The following is a 17,442-nucleotide window of genomic DNA, read 5'->3' as shown; positions in this document are numbered from 1 at the left end:
GCTTTGGCAATATCTGCCTTGATGCGACTGAAGGTCAGTCGGGCCTCAGCCGTCAGGGGAAAAATGGTGGATTTGATAAGTGGACGGGCCTTGTCCGCATAATTGGGGACCCACTGGGCAGAGTACAAGAAGAACCCCAGGCATCTCTTCAGGGCCTTGGGCCAGTGGGGAGGGGGTGTCCCAGGAGGGGGCGCATGCAGCCGGGGCCGGGCCCTAGGACTCCGTGTTCCACGGTGTAGCCGAGGATGGCTAGGCGGGTTGTGCGGAAAACGCATTTTCTTTATTATAGGTGAGGTTCAGGAGTTTGGCGGTGTGGAGTAAGTGCCGGAGGTTTTTGTCATGGTCCTGCTGGTCATGGCCGCAGATGGTGACATTGTCTAAGTACGGGAACGTGGCCTGCAGCCCGTAGTGGTCAACCATTCGGTCCATTTCTCTTTGGAAGACCGAGACCCCATTGGTGACGCCGAAGGGGACCCTGAGGGAGTGGTAGAGGCGGCCATCTGCCTCGAAGGCAGTGTCTTGGTGGTCCTCCAGGAGGATAGGGAGCTGGTGGTGTGTGGACTTCAAGTCAACTGTGGAGAAGATACTGCGCAATCTGGTTGACCATGTCAGATATGCGGGGGCGGGGGTACGCATCGAGCTGCGTGTTCCGGTTGATGGTCTGACTGTAATCGATGACCATACGGTGCTTCTCCCCAGTCTTGACGACCACCACTTGGGCTCTCCAGGGGCTGGTACTGGCCTCTATGATCCCCTCTCGCAGGAGTCGCTGGATCTCCGACCTGACAAAGGCCCTGTCCCGGGCACTGTATCTTCTGCTCCTGGTAGCAATGGGCTTACACTCCGGGATGAGATTTGCGAAGAGCGACGGTGGGGCGACCTTAAGGGTTGCGAGGCTACAGACGATGAGGGGTGGCAGGGGTCCACCGAACTTTAAGATAAGGCTTTGGAGGTGGCACTGGAAGTTGAGCCCCAGTAATAGGGCAGCACAGAGATAGGGAAGGACGTGGAGTTTGAAGTTAGCGTACTCTACGCCTTGTACAGTAAGGGTCGCGACACAGTACCCCCGGATTTCTTCTGCGTTGGATCCGGAAGCCAGGGAGATTTTCTGGGCCACAGGTAAGATTGGGAGGGAGCAGCGCCTCACCGTATCTGGGTGAATGAAGCTGTCTGTGCTCCCGGAGTCGAAAAGACAGGCCGTCTCGTGCCCGTTGAGCCGGACAGTCATCGTAGACTTCGCGAGGTGGTGCGGTCGGGACTGGTCGAGCGTGATGGAGGCAAGCTTCGGAAGGCGGTTGGTAGGCCGGTCGGAGGTAGCGGGAGGCATCAGCGATGGCGTCCAAGATTGCGGCCCTCATGGGTCATGCGTGGCGGGTGGCAGCGGCGATGGCGTCCAAGATGGCAGCCCCGTGGGTTGCACGTGGCGGTTGGAGGATGTGTTTAAGATGCCGGCCCCCATGGGTCGCACGTGGCGGGTCAGCTGGGGGCGGCCGCAACGGGCAGCAGGCAGCACTGCTGGGCCTGGAAGTTTTAGGGGAAGATTGGGCTTGGCAGGCTTTTGCAAAGTGGCCCTTCCTCCCACACCCATTGTAAGTTGCGTTCCGTGCAGGGCAGCGTTGTCTGGGGTGATTACCCTGGCCGCAAAAGTAGCACCTCGGGCCTCCGGCATTGGCGGGCCGCTGCGCGGCACAAGCTTGCGTCGCACTGGGTCGGATGATGGGTGCGTCCACGAGGGTGCTGCGTGGTCGGAGGTGTAGGCCTCCATGTTCTGGGAGTCCACCTCCAGCGAGTTGGAGAGTTGCACTGTCTCTGGGAGGCCAAGTGTACCCCCTTCTAGTAATCGCTGGCGGATATAGTTTGATTTCATGCCTGCGACATAAGCGTCCCTGATCAGCAGCTCAGCGTGCTGGGTAGCTGATATCGCCCGGCAGTCACAGTTCCGGCAGAATACATGCAAAGCACGCAGGAATTCTGCAAGTGATTCCCCAGGGCGTTGTCGTCTCATGGCGAGGAGGTGCCTAGCATAGACCTCGTTAACGGACTTCACATATTGTCCCTTCAGCCACATTATTGCCTCCGCATACAAGGGGCGTCCCTGATGAGAAGAAAGATCGTGGGCTCACCCGTGCGTGGAGGATCTGCTTCTTCTGGAGGTCTGTGAAGTCTTCGGTGAAGGATCCGAGCTATGCTTCGAAGCAGCTTAGCCAGTGCTCAAATATTTCCGTGGTGTCGGCTGCCTGTGGGTCCAGCTCCAGGCCATCAGGCTTGAGTGAGGAGTTCATCTTAGAAGTTTAGTTTATTAAACTGATATGCCATCAATAAACACACGACGAGCGATGAACGTAACTGAGGCTTTAATACACTAAACAGCAAGCCTCCTGGCCTCTGGTCCCGAACTGGGTCGGAGGCGGAGACTTGCCACCTTTATACATGAGCCCGAGGGGAGGAGCCACAGACGGAGGCAGCCTGGACAAACCCAGGCACGTACAACACAACACAATGCAATACAGTGTTTACCACACGCGCAGACCCACCTACTGACGCAGGAACCGCAAGCAAGGCAACAAATCCTCCATCCACACACTGACCAGAGTGAATAACCTCATTGGACACAACTATTCCCTTAACACTGCATACTCTCACCGTCTCCCAGGCTCAAAAAGAAGCCATCACTCCAGGAAGCGTGGGAAACGCGCAGCCCTGCAGGTGATAGTGAAACAACGCGGCCCCAAGCCCCTCTGCCCAGCTTACTCCGAGCGAACGTCCAATCTCTAGAAAACAAGCCAGACAAACTTTAAGCCAGACTCACTTTTCAAAGAGAACTAAGGGACTGCTGTGTGCTCTGTTTCATGGAGACATGGCTCACTCCAGCTTCAGCAGACTGAGCCCTACAACCAGAGGGCTTCTCAATCCACCGAATGGACCATACGGCAGCCTCAGGCAAGGCAAGGGGAGGTGGGGTTTGCCTCCTAATCAACACCTCCTGGTGCCTAGATGTAGCAACACTGGTGAGTTTCTGCTCACCGGACCAAGAATACCTCACGCTAAAATGCCGCCCCTACTACCTTCCGCGGGAGTTCAGCTCCGTTATCCTGATGGCAGTTTACATCCCACCTCATGCGAACGTGAAAATCGCACTGGACGAAATATTCACCACCACAAATAGCCTTGAAACAAAACATCCCGAGGCCTTGTTCATTGCAGCTGGGGACTTCAATCAGACCAAGCTCAAGAGCGTACTACCAAGTTACCACCAACACGTCACCTGTTCCACCAGAGTTCCAAGCATCCTGGACCACTGCTGTACAAATACCAAACATGCCTACCGCTCTATCGCCCGCCCACACTCCGGCAAATCTGACCACAAGGCTGTGCTCCTGCTCCCGGCTTATAAGCAAAAACTGAAGCGGGAGAATCCGTCAAAGAAAGACGTGCGTTGTTGGTCTGAGGAATCGGATGATCTCCTACGGGACAGCTTAGAGTCAGTGGACTGGTCAGTATTTAAAAAGTCTGCGACCAGCCTGAACGAGTACGCCACTACAGTAACTGACTTCATTAATAAGTGTGTCGGAGACTGTGTGCCAAAGAAGCAAATGAAACCCTGGATGAACAGGGATATCCACCGCTTGCTGAAGTCTGGGTCTGAGGCGTTCAAGTCAGGCGACCCTGACCTCTACAAGAAAGCCAAAGTAGCAAAGATCAGTGGGAGACTAGAGGACTGGGAAATCTTTAGGGGGCAACAGAAAGCTACTAAAAAAGCTATAAAGAAGAGTAAGATAGATTATGAGAGTAAACTTGCTCAGAATATAAAAACAGATAGTAAAAGTTTCTACAAATACATAAAACAAAAAAGAGTGGCTAAGGTAAATATTGGTCCTTTAGAGGATGAGAAGGGAGATTTAATAATGGGAGATGAGGAAATGGCTGAGGAACTGAACAGGTTTTTTGGGTCGGTCTTCACAGTGGAAGACACAAATAACATGCCAGTGACTGATGGAAATGAGGCTATGACAGGTGAGGACCTTGAGAGGATTGATATCACCAAGAAGATAGTGATGGGCAAGCTAATGGGGCTAAAGGTAGACAAGTCTCCTGGCCCTGATGGAATGCATCCCAGAGTGCTAAAAGAGATGGCTAGGGAAATTGCAAATGCACTAGTGATAATTTACCAAAATTCACTCGACTCTGGGGTGGTCCCGGCGGATTGGAAATTAGCAAACGTAACACCACTGTTTAAAAAAGGAGGTAGGCAGAAAGCGGGTAATTATAGGCCAGTGAGCTTAACTTCGGTAGTAGGGAAGATGCTGGAATCTGTCATCAAGGAAGAAATAGCGAGGTATCTGGATGGAAATTGTCCCATTGGACAGACGCAGCATGGGTTCATAAAGGGCAGGTCGTGCCTAACTAATTTAGTGGAATTTTTTGAGGACATTAACAGTGCGGTAGATAACGGGGAGCCAATGGATGTGGTATATCTGGATTTCCAGAAAGCCTTTGACAAGGTGCCACACAAAAGGTTGTTGCATAAGATAAAGATGCATGGCATTAAGGGGAAAGTAGTAGCATGGATCGAGGATTGGTTAATTAATAGAAAGCAAAGAGTGGGGATTAATGGGTGTTTCTCTGGTTGGCAATCAGTAGCTAGTGATGTCCCTCAGGGATCAGTGTTGGGCCCACAACTGTTCACAATTTACATAGATGATTTGGAGTTGGGGACCAAGGGCAATGTGTCCAAGTTTGCAGACGATACTAAGATAAGTGGTAAAGCAAAAAGTGCAGAGGATACTGGAAGTCTGCAGAGGGATTTGGATAGGCTAAGTGAATGGGCTAGGGTCTGGCAGATGGAATACAATGTTGACAAATGTGAGGTTATCCATTTTGGTAGGAATAACAGCAAAAGGGATTATTATTTAAATGATAAAATATTAAAACATGCTGCTGTGCAGAGAGACCTGGGTGTGCTAGTGCATGAGTCGCAGAAAGTTGGTTTTCAGGTGCAACAGGTGATTAAGAAGGCAAATAGAATTTTGTCCTTCATTGCTAGAGGGATGGAGTTTAAGACTAGGGAGGTTATGCTGCAATTGTATAAGGTGTTAGTGAGGCCACACCTGGAGTATTGTGTTCAGTTTTGATCTCCTTACTTGAGAAAGGACGTACTGGCACTGGAGGGTGTGCAGAGGAGATTCACTAGGTTAATCCCAGAGCTGAAGGGGTTGGATTACGAGGAGAGGTTGAGTAGACTGGGACTGTACTCGTTGGAATTTAGAAGGATGAGGGGGGATCTTATAGAAACATATAAGATTATGAAGGGAATAGATAGGATAGATGCGGGCAGGTTGTTTCCACTGGCGGGTAAAAGCAGAACTAGGGGGCATAGCCTCAAAATAAGGGGAAGTAGATTTAGGACTGAGTTTAGGAGGAACTTCTTCACCCAAAGGGTTGTGAATCTATGGAATTCCTTGCCCAGTGAAGCAGTAGAGGCTCCTTCATTAAATGTTTTTAAGATAAAGATAGATAGTTTTTTGAAGAATAAAGGGATTAAGGGTTATGGGGTTCGGGCCGGAAAGTGGAGCTGAGTCCACAAAAGATCAGCCATGATCTCATTGAATGGTGGAACAGGCTTGAGGGGCCAGATGGCCTACTCCTGCTCCTAGTTCTTATGTTCTTATGTTCTTATGATCCAAAGAAATCCATCAGAGATGCCAAAAGACAGTCCCGGACCGAGCTCGAGTCCCAGGCTCGCCACACGGATCCCCGCCGTCTATGGCAAGGTCTGCAAGACATAACGGGCTACAAGATGAAGGCATGTAAAATTGTCGGCTCCAACGCACCCCTCCCTGATGAGTTCAATGCATTCTGTGCCCGCTTTGAGCAAGAGGTCAGCGAGAGCGAGCCCTCCACCCCAGAAGCCTCGGATGAACTTGTATCGGAGATCACCACTGCAGACTCAGAGCAGCCTTGTCGAAGGTCAACCCACGGAAAGCCACTGGCCCGGATGGGGTACCCGGCCGAGCACTCAGGTCTTGCGCGGATCAGCTGGCGGGGGTATTCACCGACATCGTCAACCTCTCTTTACAACAATCTGAGGTCCCTATCTGCTTCAAGAAGACGACCATCATCCCTGTACCAAAATAAAGTCAAGCAGCGTGGCCTTAATGACTATTGTCCACTGGCTGTGACATCCATCATCATGAACTGCTTCGAAAGGTTAGTCATGGCACGAATCAACTCCAGCCTCCCGGATTGCCTTGATCCACTACAGTTCGCCTACCCCTGCAACAGGTCCACAGCAGACGCCATCTCCATGGCCCTGCACTCTACCCTGGAACACCTAGATAACAACGACACCTATGTCAGAATCCTATTTATCGACTACAGCTCAGCCTTCAACACCATTATTCCGACAAAACTCATCTCCAAACTCCGTGGCCTTGGCCTCGGCTCCTCCCTCTGTGACTGGATCCTGAACTTTCTAACCCACAGGCCACAATCAGTAAAGATAGGCAACAACACCTCCTCCATGATCATCCTCAATACTGGTGCCCCACAAGGCTGTGTCCTCAGCCCCCTCCTATACTCCTTATACACCTATGACTGTGTGGCCAAATTCCCCTCTAACTCGATTTTCAAATTTGCTGATGACACCACCGTAGTGGGTCAGATTTCAAACAATGACGAGACAGAGTGCAGGAATGATATAGAGAATCTGGTGAACTGGTGTGATGACAATAATCTCTTCCTCAATGTCAACAAAACGAAGGAGATTATCATCGACTTCAGGAAGCGTAGTGGAGAACATGCCCCTGTCTACATCAATGGGAACAAAGTAGAAAGGGTCGAGAGCTTCAAATTTTTAGGTGTACAGATCACCAACAGCCTGTCCTGGTCCTCCCATGCCGACACTATAGTTAAAAAAGCCCAACAACGACTCTACTTTCTCAGAAGACTCAGGAAATTTGGCATGTCAACTACGCCCCTCACCAACTTCTACAGATGCACCATAGAAAGCAATCTTTCTGGTTGTATCACAGCTTGGTATGGATCCTGCTCTGCCCACGACCGCAGGAAACTACAAAATGTTGTGAATGTAGCCCAGTCCATCACGCAAACCAGCCTCCCATCCATTGACTCTATCTATAATTCCCGCTGCCTCAGAAAGGCAGCCAACATAATTAAGGACCCCACGCACCCCGGACATACTCTCTTCCACCTTCTTCCGTCAGGAAAAAGATACCAAAGTTTGAGGTCACTACCAACCGACTCAAGAACAACTTCTTCCCTACTGCCATCAGACTTTTGAATGGACCTACCTCGTATTAAGTTGATCTTTTCTCTACACTTTGCTACACTGTAACATTATATTCTGCAGTCTCTCCTTCCCTATGTACGGTATGCATTGTTTGTACAGCATGCAAGAAACAATACTTTTCACTGTATACTAATGCATGTGACAATAATAAATCAAATCAAATACCTTAGCAAGCTCTTCTCTCATCCCATTGTAATCTCCTTTGTTTAAGCACAAAATACCAGTGTTTGATTTTACCTTCTCACCCTCCATCTGTATTTTACATTCCACCATATTGTGATCGCTCCTTCCGAGAGGATCCCTAACTATGAGACCATTAATCAATCCTGTCTCATTACGTAGGACCAGATCTAGGACCGCTTGTTCCCTCATGGGTTCCATTACATACTGTTCCAGGAAACTATTGCGGGTACATTCTATAAACTCCTCCTCAAGGCTGCCTTGACCGACCTGGTTAAACCAATCGACATGTAGATTAAATTCCGCCATGATAACTGCTGCACCATTTCTACATGCATCAGTTATTTCTTTGTTTATTGCGTGCACCACCATAATGTTACTATTTGGTGGCCTATAAAGACTACTCCTATCAGTGACTTTTCGCCTTACTATTCCTGATTTCCACCCAAATGGATTCAACCTTATCCTCCATAGTACCGATGTCATCCCTTACTATTGCCCGGATGTCATCCTTAAATAACAGAGCTACACCACCTCCCTTACCATCCACTCTGTCCTTCCGAATAGTTTGATACCCTTGGATATTTAACACCCAGTCGTGACCATCCTTTAACCATGTTTCAGTAAAGGCCACTAAATCATAGTCATTCAAATGGATGGGACCGAATGACGCTCGCGGAAGTAGGTCATAAACCTACTTATAACCCACCTACGCGGGATCCACCAGCCTCCCTCAATTCTTCGGCCTTCCCAGGGACGCTGCACCCGGGTAGGTGTCGGGTGGCTACCTGCTCTCCCCCTGGAACATGGGCATCTTGGCATTGCTCAGCTGGCACCTTGGCACTGCCACCCTGGCAAGAGCACTGCCTGGGTGCCAGGGTGGCACTGTCAAGGGCCAGGGGGCGAGGGGAGCCATGTTCATGAAGTGAAGGTGGAGGGAGGGTTTGAAGGGTGGGGGAGTGCAGGGCAGGTAAGTAGGGAGAATCGCGTCTATGATTCTATGAAAATTAGATAACTATAATTCAACAAGTATAGATTTAGTGATTTAATATAGTTTTCAATACCAAGCAAACATGTGAGTTTATCAGATTGTTAGAGTTTGGACTAATACTAAATGTATATTCCTCTTGCAGGAAGCTCTGCATCGTGAACTGATGCTGAAAAAGAAACTCACTCTTCTCCAACAGCTACTTGCAACAGTCTTTCAGGCGGCAGAGAAATCATGGAAGGTAGGAAAGGATAGGGCGATTTACTGCCAATTAATACTGGTTGGTGAATCCAGAATCTTCCATTCCTTTGTATGTTTTACTCAACAGATGTTGGAAGTGCTGACAAAGGTGATTTCTGGCCCATTCCTGGTCTCTCTGAGAAGTAGTTGTGGCCTTATTAAACTCCCAGATGGTAGGGAATTCCAGAATACCGGCCCAATGACAATGAAGGAACAGTGGTATATGTCAGGATGGTGTGTGCTAATATTCACTTGTTGATTGGTAGAATGTAGACAGATTGTCATTGATCCATTGTCCCGAAGAGTCTGTGGTGTGCAAACAATTTCAATATGTACATGTGAGTTTTTTAGTCTGAAGGGACAATACTTCCAGCCAAGCAAATTCCCTGCAATGAAAGTGAAAAATAATCCAGCAGACGTGAGCTGGGTTTAATGTGAATGTTGGCTTTAACCCAGGTCTCAGCACAAAGTAATATTTGATTATATGTATTCAAGAAAATCCAATATTTCCAGTTTGCACTGGTACTTATTAAAGGTGTAGTATATTCTATTTTTATTAATTAGAGCAATGGTATTTATAGCAATGGTATTTATACCTGACACACAAATGAACAATATGCTGTATGGGCAGCACGGTAGCACAAGTGGATAGCACTGTGGCTTCACAGCACCAGGGCCCCAGGTTCGATTTCCGGCTTGGGTCACTGTCTGTGTGGTGTCTGCACTTTCTCCCCGTGTCTGCGTGGGTTTCCTCCGGTGCTCCGGTTTCCTCCCACAGTCCAAAAATGTGCAGGTTAGGTGGATTGGCCATGCTAAATTTCCCTTAGTGTCCCAACAAAAAAAGGTTAGGATGGGGTTATTGGGTTAGGGGGATAGGGTGGAAGTGAGGGCTTAAGTGGGTCGGTGCAGACTCGGTGGGCCGGATGGCCTCACACTGCACTGTATGTTCTATGTTTGACTAAATCCCACACACATACAAGCTTCTCTTGTGTTGCTTGTTTTTACAGCTAAATAGCTACTGCTCACATCTGAAAAGCAAGAATTATACAGTAGGATCACAACCTTTTAGCGAATAAGATCCAGAGGTCACCATGTGGGGCTTTTCCTCTGTATTAAATAGAAAATGTTTGACGTTGTTGCAGCAACATTGATTACTCATTCTGTGCTGCAAATCACACGCAGGATAGCCGATACTGCCACAGCACAGGAAGCTAAAAGAAAACAGACTTACCTTTATATTTATGTTTCTTTATATTCGCTCACACAACACAGTTCTGTAACAGAGAAGTAGAAATATGGTAACTTAGAAAGTAAGCAACAACTTTAAAAACACATCCCCTTAATGCTGATAACTAAAGATGAGCCAAGGCTTCCTTGGGACAGGGAAAGAATCGTCCAGGACCATAACAACAATGTCAATTGGGTTACTTTTAAATATGATGGTCATCTCATTCTTTCTGATTCACAAGGCACAGATTACGAGGACTTTAAACTTCAATGCACAAACAACAAGGATTCAAGCTAAAAGTTATTTATTCAAATTTACTTTGTCCTGTTGGGTAGTCCATGAACTTTGTCCTGTTGGAGATTTCAGAGTTGGCTTTCGGGAATTAAAACACATTGCAATCCCAAAGACATCATCCAGCATGATTTTAATATTTAAATGAGACCCTCACCTGTCTAAAGATTAGGTGAATTTTCTGAGGATGAATATAATGTAGCCCAGTATCATATGGACTCTTTATCAGTTGATGACTTTGAGTTGAATCTTTATTTCTGTTTATACAGGTGCAGTTGGATGATGACTTAGCGAATTGTAAACTGCAGTCGCTTGAGAATCAGTTACACACCTGGGCACAGGTAACAGAAAGAAAGAATTATTTAAAAAACGGAATTCTTAACTGAACAAATCCCTGTAAATCATTGAGAGAACAAAGTCTCCTAACGTATGTTTACAAGCAAAAATATCATTCAGATTATTGCACAGTGTCAACAAATTCAATTTAACAGGAAAAATGTGGAATATTACTTATACAAAAAACAAGCAGTGACCTGAACAGCAATCATGTTCAACAAATTGAAGGATCTGGGGTTGCAGGTACATAAATATGCAATTTTAAAAACTGCTATCAATAATGCAAAACGGGTTTTATACAGAGGACAGCAAATATAAAGGTGAAAAGTAATGTTGAACATGTTTAAGACATTCATTTTCATTTCATTTTCATTTCACATTAATTAAGCCAAGGTTGGAGTTTGTCATTCATTATAAGAAGGATATGAGAGTTATTAACACAGCACAGTGAAAATTCACTGCAATGGTACAAAGAGTCACTAACGGCCTAAAACACTTTATTCACAGAAACTGAAAAGGTTGCATACATCCACGAAGGATTTTTCAAATTATGGAAGTCTTGAGAGTGTAAATAGTGGAAGTTTGTTTCCATCGATTGGTAAATTGGTAATAAACTCAGGTTTACCTGATAAACTAGAAAAATGCAGGGTGAAGTTAACAAAGAACAAAGAACAAAGAAATGTATAGCACAGGAACAGGCCCTTCGGCCCTCCAAGCCCGTGCCGATCATGCTGCCCGACTAAACTACAATCTTCTACACTTCCTGGGTCCGTATCCCTCTATTCCCATCCTATTCATGTATTTGTCAAGATGCCCCTTAAATGTCCCTATCGTCCCTGCTTCCACCACCTCCTCCGGTAGCGAGTTCCAGGCACCCACTACCCTCTGCGTAAAAGCTTGCCTCGTACATCTACTCTAAACCTTGCCCCTCTCACCTTAAACCTATGCCCCCTAGTAATTGACCCCTCTACCCCGGGGAAAAGCCACTGACTATCCACTCTGTCTATGCCCCTCATAATTTTGTAGACCTCTATCAGGTCGCCCCTCAACCTCCTTCGTTCCAGTGAGAACAAATCGAGTTTATTCAACCGCTCCTCATAGCTAATGCCCTCCATACCAGGCAACATTCTGGTAAATCTCTTCTGCACCCTCTCTAAAGCCTCCACATCCTTCTGGTAGTGTGGCGACCAGAATTGAACACTATACTCCAAGTGTGGCCTAACTAAGGTTCTATACAGCTGCAACATGACTTGCCAATTCTTATACTCAATGCCCCGGCCAATGAAGGCAAGCATGCCGTATGCCTTCTTGACTACCTTCTCCACCTGTGTTGCCCTTTCAGTGACCTGTGGACCTGTACTCCTAGGTCTCTTTGACTTTCAATACTCTTGAGGGTTCTACCATTCACTGTATATTCCCTACCTGCATTAGACCTTCCAAAATGCATTACCTCACATTTGTCCAGATTAAACTCCATCTGCCATCTCTCCGCCCAAGTCTCCAAACAATCTAAATCCTGCTGTATCCTCTGACAGTCCTCATCGCTAGCCGCAATTCCACCAACCTTTGTGTCATCTGCAAACTTACTAATCAGACCAGTTACATTTTCCTCCAAATCATTTATATATACTACAAACAGCAAAGGTCCCAGCACTGATCCCTGTGGAACACCACTGGTCACAGCCCTCCAATTAGAAAAGCATCCTTTTATTGCTACTCTCTGCCTTCTATGACCTAGCCAGTTCTGTATCCACCTTGCCAGCTCACCCCTGATCCCATGTGACTTTACCTTTTGTACTAGTCTACCATGAGGGACCTTGTCAAAGGCCTTACTGAAGTCCATACAGACAACATCCACTGCCCTACCTGCATCAATCATCTTAGTGACCTCCTCGAAAAACTCTATCAAGTTAGTGAGACACGACCTCCCCTTCACAAAACCACGCTGCCTCTCACTAATACGTCCATTTGCTTCCAAATGGGAGTAGATCCTGTCTCGAATGATTCTCTCCAGTAATTTCCCTACCACTGAAGTAAGGCTCACCGGCCTGTAGTTCCCTGGATTATCCTTGCTACCCTTCTTAAACAGAGGAACAACATTGGCTATTCTCCAGTCCTCCGGGACATCCCCTAAGACAGTGAGGATCCAAAGATTTCTGTCAAGGCCTCAGCAATTTCCTCTCCAGCCTCTGCCTCCAGCAGTATTCTGGGGTAGATCCCATCAGGCCCTGGGGACTTATCTACCTTAATATTTTTTAAGACACCCAACACCTCGTCTTTCTGGATCTCAATGTGACCCAGGCTATCTACACACCCTTCTCCAGACTCAACATCTACCAATTTCTTCTCTTTGGTGAATACTGATGCAAAGTATTCATTTAGTACCTCGCCCATTTCCTCTGGCTCCACACATAGATTCCCTTGCCTATCCTTCAGTGGGCCAACCCTTTCCCTGGCTAACCTCTTGTTTTTTATGTACGTGTAAAAAGCCTTGGGATTTTCCTTAACCCTATTTGCCAATGACTTTTCGTGACCCCTTCTAGCCCTCCTGACTCCTTGCTTAAGTTCCTTCCTACTTTCCTTATATTCCACGCAGGCTTCGTCTGTTCCCAGCCTTTTAGCCCTGACAAATGCCTCCTTTTTCTTTTTGACGAGGCCTACAATATCTCTCGTTATCCAAGGTTCCCGAAAATTGCCGTATTTATCCTTCTTCCTCACAGGAACATGCCGGTCCTGAATTCCTTTCAACTGACACTTGAAAGCCTCCCACATGTCATGATTTGCCCTCAAACATCCGCCCCCAATTAACTGAATTAATTTCACAAAGGTTGTCAGAAGATAGAACATAAGAACATAAGAACATAAGAACTAGGAACAGGAGTAGGCCATCTGGCCCCTCGGGCCTGCTCCACCATTTAATGAGATCATGGCTGACCTTTGTGGAATCAGCTCCACTCTCCGGCCCGTACACCATATCCCCGAATCCCTTTATTCTTTAGAAAGGCAACTATCTTTTTCTTAAAAACGTTGAAAGAAGGAGCCTCAACTGCTTCACTGGGCAAGGAATTCCAGAGATTCACAACCCTTTGGGTGAAGAAGTTCCTCCTACACTCCGTCCTAAATCTACCTCCCCTTATTTTGAGGCTATGCCCCCAAGTTCTGCTTTCCCCGACCAGTGGAAACAACCTGACCACATCTATCCTATCTATTCCCTTCATAATTTTATATGTCTCAATAAGATCCCCCCGCATCCAATGAGTACAGTCCCAGTCTACTCACCCTCTCGTCATAATCTAATCCCCTCAACTCTGGGATCAACCTAGTGAATCTCCTCTGCACTCCCTCCAGTGCCAATATGTCCTTTCTCAGGTAAGGAGACCAAAACTGAACACAATACTCCAGATGCGGCCTCACCAACACCCTATACAATTGCAGCATAACCTCCCTAGTCTTGAACTCCATCCCTCTAGCAATGAAAGACAAAACTCGATTAGCCTTCTTAATCACCTGTTGCACCTGCACACCAACTGTTTGCGACTCGTGCACCAGCACACCCAGGTCCCTCTGCACAGCAGCATGTTTTAACATCTTACCGTTTAAATAATAATCCATTCTGCTGTTATTCCTCCCAAAATGGATAGCCTCACACTTGGCAACATTGAATTCCATCTGCCAGACCCTAGCCCATTCACTTAACCTATCCAAATCCTTCTACAGACTTCCGGTATCCTCTGCACTTTTTGCTTTACCACTCATCTTAGTGTCGTCTGCAAACTTTGACACATTGCACTTGGTCCCCAACTCCAAATCGTCCATGTAAATTGTGAACAACTGCGGGCCCAACACTGATCCTTGAGGGACTCCACTAGTTACAGGTTGCCAACCAGAGAAACACCCATTTATCCCCACTCTCTGCTTTCTGTTAGTTAACCAATCCTCTACCCATGCTACCACTTTACCCTCAATGCCATGCACCTTTAGTTTATGCAGCAACCTTTTGTGTGGCACCTTGTCAAAAGCTTTCTGGAAATCCAGATATACCACATCCATTGGCTCCCCGTTATCTACTGCACTGGTAACGTCCTCAAAAAATTCTACCAAATTAGTCAGACACAACCTACCCTTTGTGAACCCATGCTGCGTCTGCCCAATGGGACAATTTCCCTCCAGATGCCCCGCTATTTCCTCCTTAATGATAGATTCCAGCATTTTCCCTACAACCGAAGTAAAGCTTACCAGCCTATAATTTCCCACTTTCTGCCGACCTCCTTTTTTAAACAGTGGTGTCACGTTTGCTACTTTCCAATCCTCTGGGACCACCCCAGAGTCTAGTGAATTTTGATAAATTATCACTAGTGCGTTTACAATTTCCCTAGCCATCTCTTTTAACACTCTGGGATGCATCCCATCAGGGCCAGGAGACTTGTCGACCTTTAGCCCCATTAGCTTGCCCAATACTGTCTCCTTAGTGATTACAATCATCTCAAGGTCCTCACCTATCATATCTTCATTTCCATCAGTCACCGGCATGTTATTTGTGTCCTCCACTGTGAAGACTGACCCAAAAAACCTGCTCAGCTCCTCAGCCATTTCCTCATCTCCCATTATTAAATCTCCCTTCTCATCTTCCAAAGGACCAATATTTACCTTAGCCACTCTTTTTGTCTTATATATTTGTAGAAGCTTTTACTATCTGCTTTTATGTTCTGAGCCAGTTTACTTTCATAGTCTACCTTACTCTTCTTTCTGGCTTTTTTAGTAGCTTTCTGTTGTCCCCTAAAGACTTCTCAGTCCTCTAGTCTCCCACTAATTTTTGCCACTTTGTATGTTTTTTCTTTCAATTTGATACTCTCCCTCACCTCCTTAGATATCCACGGTCGATTTTTCTCCTTTCTACCGTCTTTCTTTTTTGTCGATATGAACCTTTTCTGAACACTGTGAAAGATCGCTCGGAAGGTTCTCCACTGTTCCTCAACTGCTTCACCATGAAGTCTTTGCTCTCAGTCTACCTTAACTAGTTCTTCTCTCATCCCATTGTAATCGCCTTTGTTTTAGCACAAAACACTAGTGTTTGATTTTACCTTGTCATCCTCCAACTGTATTTTAAATTCCACCATATTGTGGTCGCTCCTTCCAAGAGGATCCCGAACTATGAGATCATTAATCAATCCTGCCTCATTACACAGGACCAGATCTAGGACCGCTTGTTCCCTTGTAGGTTCCATTATATACTGTTCCAGGAAATTATCCTGGGCACATTCGATAAACTCCTCCTCAAGGCTGCCTTTACCAACCTGGTTAAACCAATCGATATGCTGATTAAAATCTCCCATGATAACCGCTGTACCATTTCTACATGGATCCGTTATTTCTTTGCTTATTGCCTGCCCTACCATCCTGTTACTATTTGGTGGCCAATAGACTACTCCTATCTGTGGCCTTTTCGTCTTACTATTCCTGATTCTGGAGGATAGCAAATGTGGTCCCTTTGTTCAAAAAGGGGAGCAGAGACAACCCCGGCAACTATAGACCGGTGAGCCTCACGTCTGTAGTGGGTAAAGTCTTGGAGGGGATTATAAGAGACAAGATTTATAATCATCTAGATAGGAATAATATGATCAGGGATAGTCAGCATGGCTTTGTGAAGGGTAGGTCATGCCTCACAAACCTTATCGAGTTCTTTGAGAAGGTGACTGAACAGGTAGACGAGGGTAGAGCAGTTGATGTGGTGTATATGGATTTCAGCAAAGCGTTTGATAAGGTTCCCCACGGTAGGCTGTTGCAGAAAATACGGAGGCTGGGTATTGAGGGTGATTTAGAGATGTGGATCAGAAATTGGCTAGCTGAAAGAAGACAGAGGGTGGTGGTTGATGGGAAATGTTCAGAATGGAGTTCAGTTACAAGTGGAGTACCACAAGGATCTGTTCTGGGGCCGTTGCTGTCATTTTTATCAATGACCTAGAGGAAGGCGTAGAAGGGTGGGTGAGTAAATTTGCAGACAATACTAAAGTCAGTGGTGTTGTCGATAGTGTGGAAGGATGTAGCAGGTTACAGAGGGATATAGATAAGCTGCAGAGCTGGGCTGAGAGGTGGCAAATGGAGTTTAATGTAGAGAAGTGTGAGGTGATTCACTTTGGAAGGAATAACAGGAATGCAGAATATTTGGCTAATGGTAAAGTTCTTGGAAGTGTGGATGAGCAGAGGGATCTAGGTGTCCATGTACATAGATCCCTGAAAGTTGCCACCCAGGTTGATAGGGTTGTGAAGAAGGCCTATGGAGTGTTGGCCTTTATTGGTAGAGGGATTGAGTTCCGGAGTCAGGAGGTCATGTTGCAGCTGTACAGAACGCTGGTACGGCCGCATTTGGAGTATTGCGTACAGTTCTGGTCACCGCATTATAGGAAGGACGTGGAGGCTTTGGAGCGGGTGCAGAGGAGATTTACCAGGATGTTGCCTGGTATGGAGGGAAAATCTTATGAGGATAGGCTGATGGACTTGAGGTTGTTTTCGTTGGAGAGAAGAAGGTTAAGAGGAGACTTAATAGAGGCATACAAAATGATCAGGGGGTTGGATAGGGTGGACAGTGAGAGCCTTCTCCCGCGGATGGAAATGGCTGGCACGAGGGGACATAGCTTTAAACTGAGGGGTAATAGATATAGGACAGAGGTCAGAGGTAGGTTCTTTACGCAAAGAGTAGTGAGGCCGTGGAATGCCCTACCTGCTACAGTAGTGAACTCGCCAACATTGAGGGCATTTAAAAGTTTATTGGATAAACATATGGATGATAATGGCATAGTGTAGGTTAGATGGCTTTTGTTTCGGTGCAACATCGTGGGCCGAAGGGCCTGTACTGCGCTGTATCGTTCTATG

General features: G+C 46.7%; 1 protein-coding gene across 2 annotated transcripts in view; it reads left to right on the top strand.

The window, feature by feature from the left end:
- traf3ip3 (TRAF3 interacting protein 3) overlaps positions 1–17,442 on the top strand; it is a 154,861-nt gene that overhangs the window by 41,933 nt on the left and 95,486 nt on the right. For both annotated transcript variants that reach the window (XM_072479882.1, XM_072479883.1), the window contains exons 7-8: positions 8,623–8,718; positions 10,506–10,577. In XM_072479882.1, the coding sequence (XP_072335983.1) occupies positions 8,623–8,718; positions 10,506–10,577 (168 nt within the window). The remainder of the gene's footprint in view (positions 1–8,622; positions 8,719–10,505; positions 10,578–17,442) is intronic.

The sequence above is a fragment of the Scyliorhinus torazame genome, chromosome 17 (assembly GCF_047496885.1).
Source record: "Scyliorhinus torazame isolate Kashiwa2021f chromosome 17, sScyTor2.1, whole genome shotgun sequence".
NCBI classification, from domain to species: Eukaryota; Metazoa; Chordata; class Chondrichthyes; order Carcharhiniformes; family Scyliorhinidae; genus Scyliorhinus; species Scyliorhinus torazame.
This window is presented reverse-complemented; position numbering and strand designations above follow the sequence as displayed.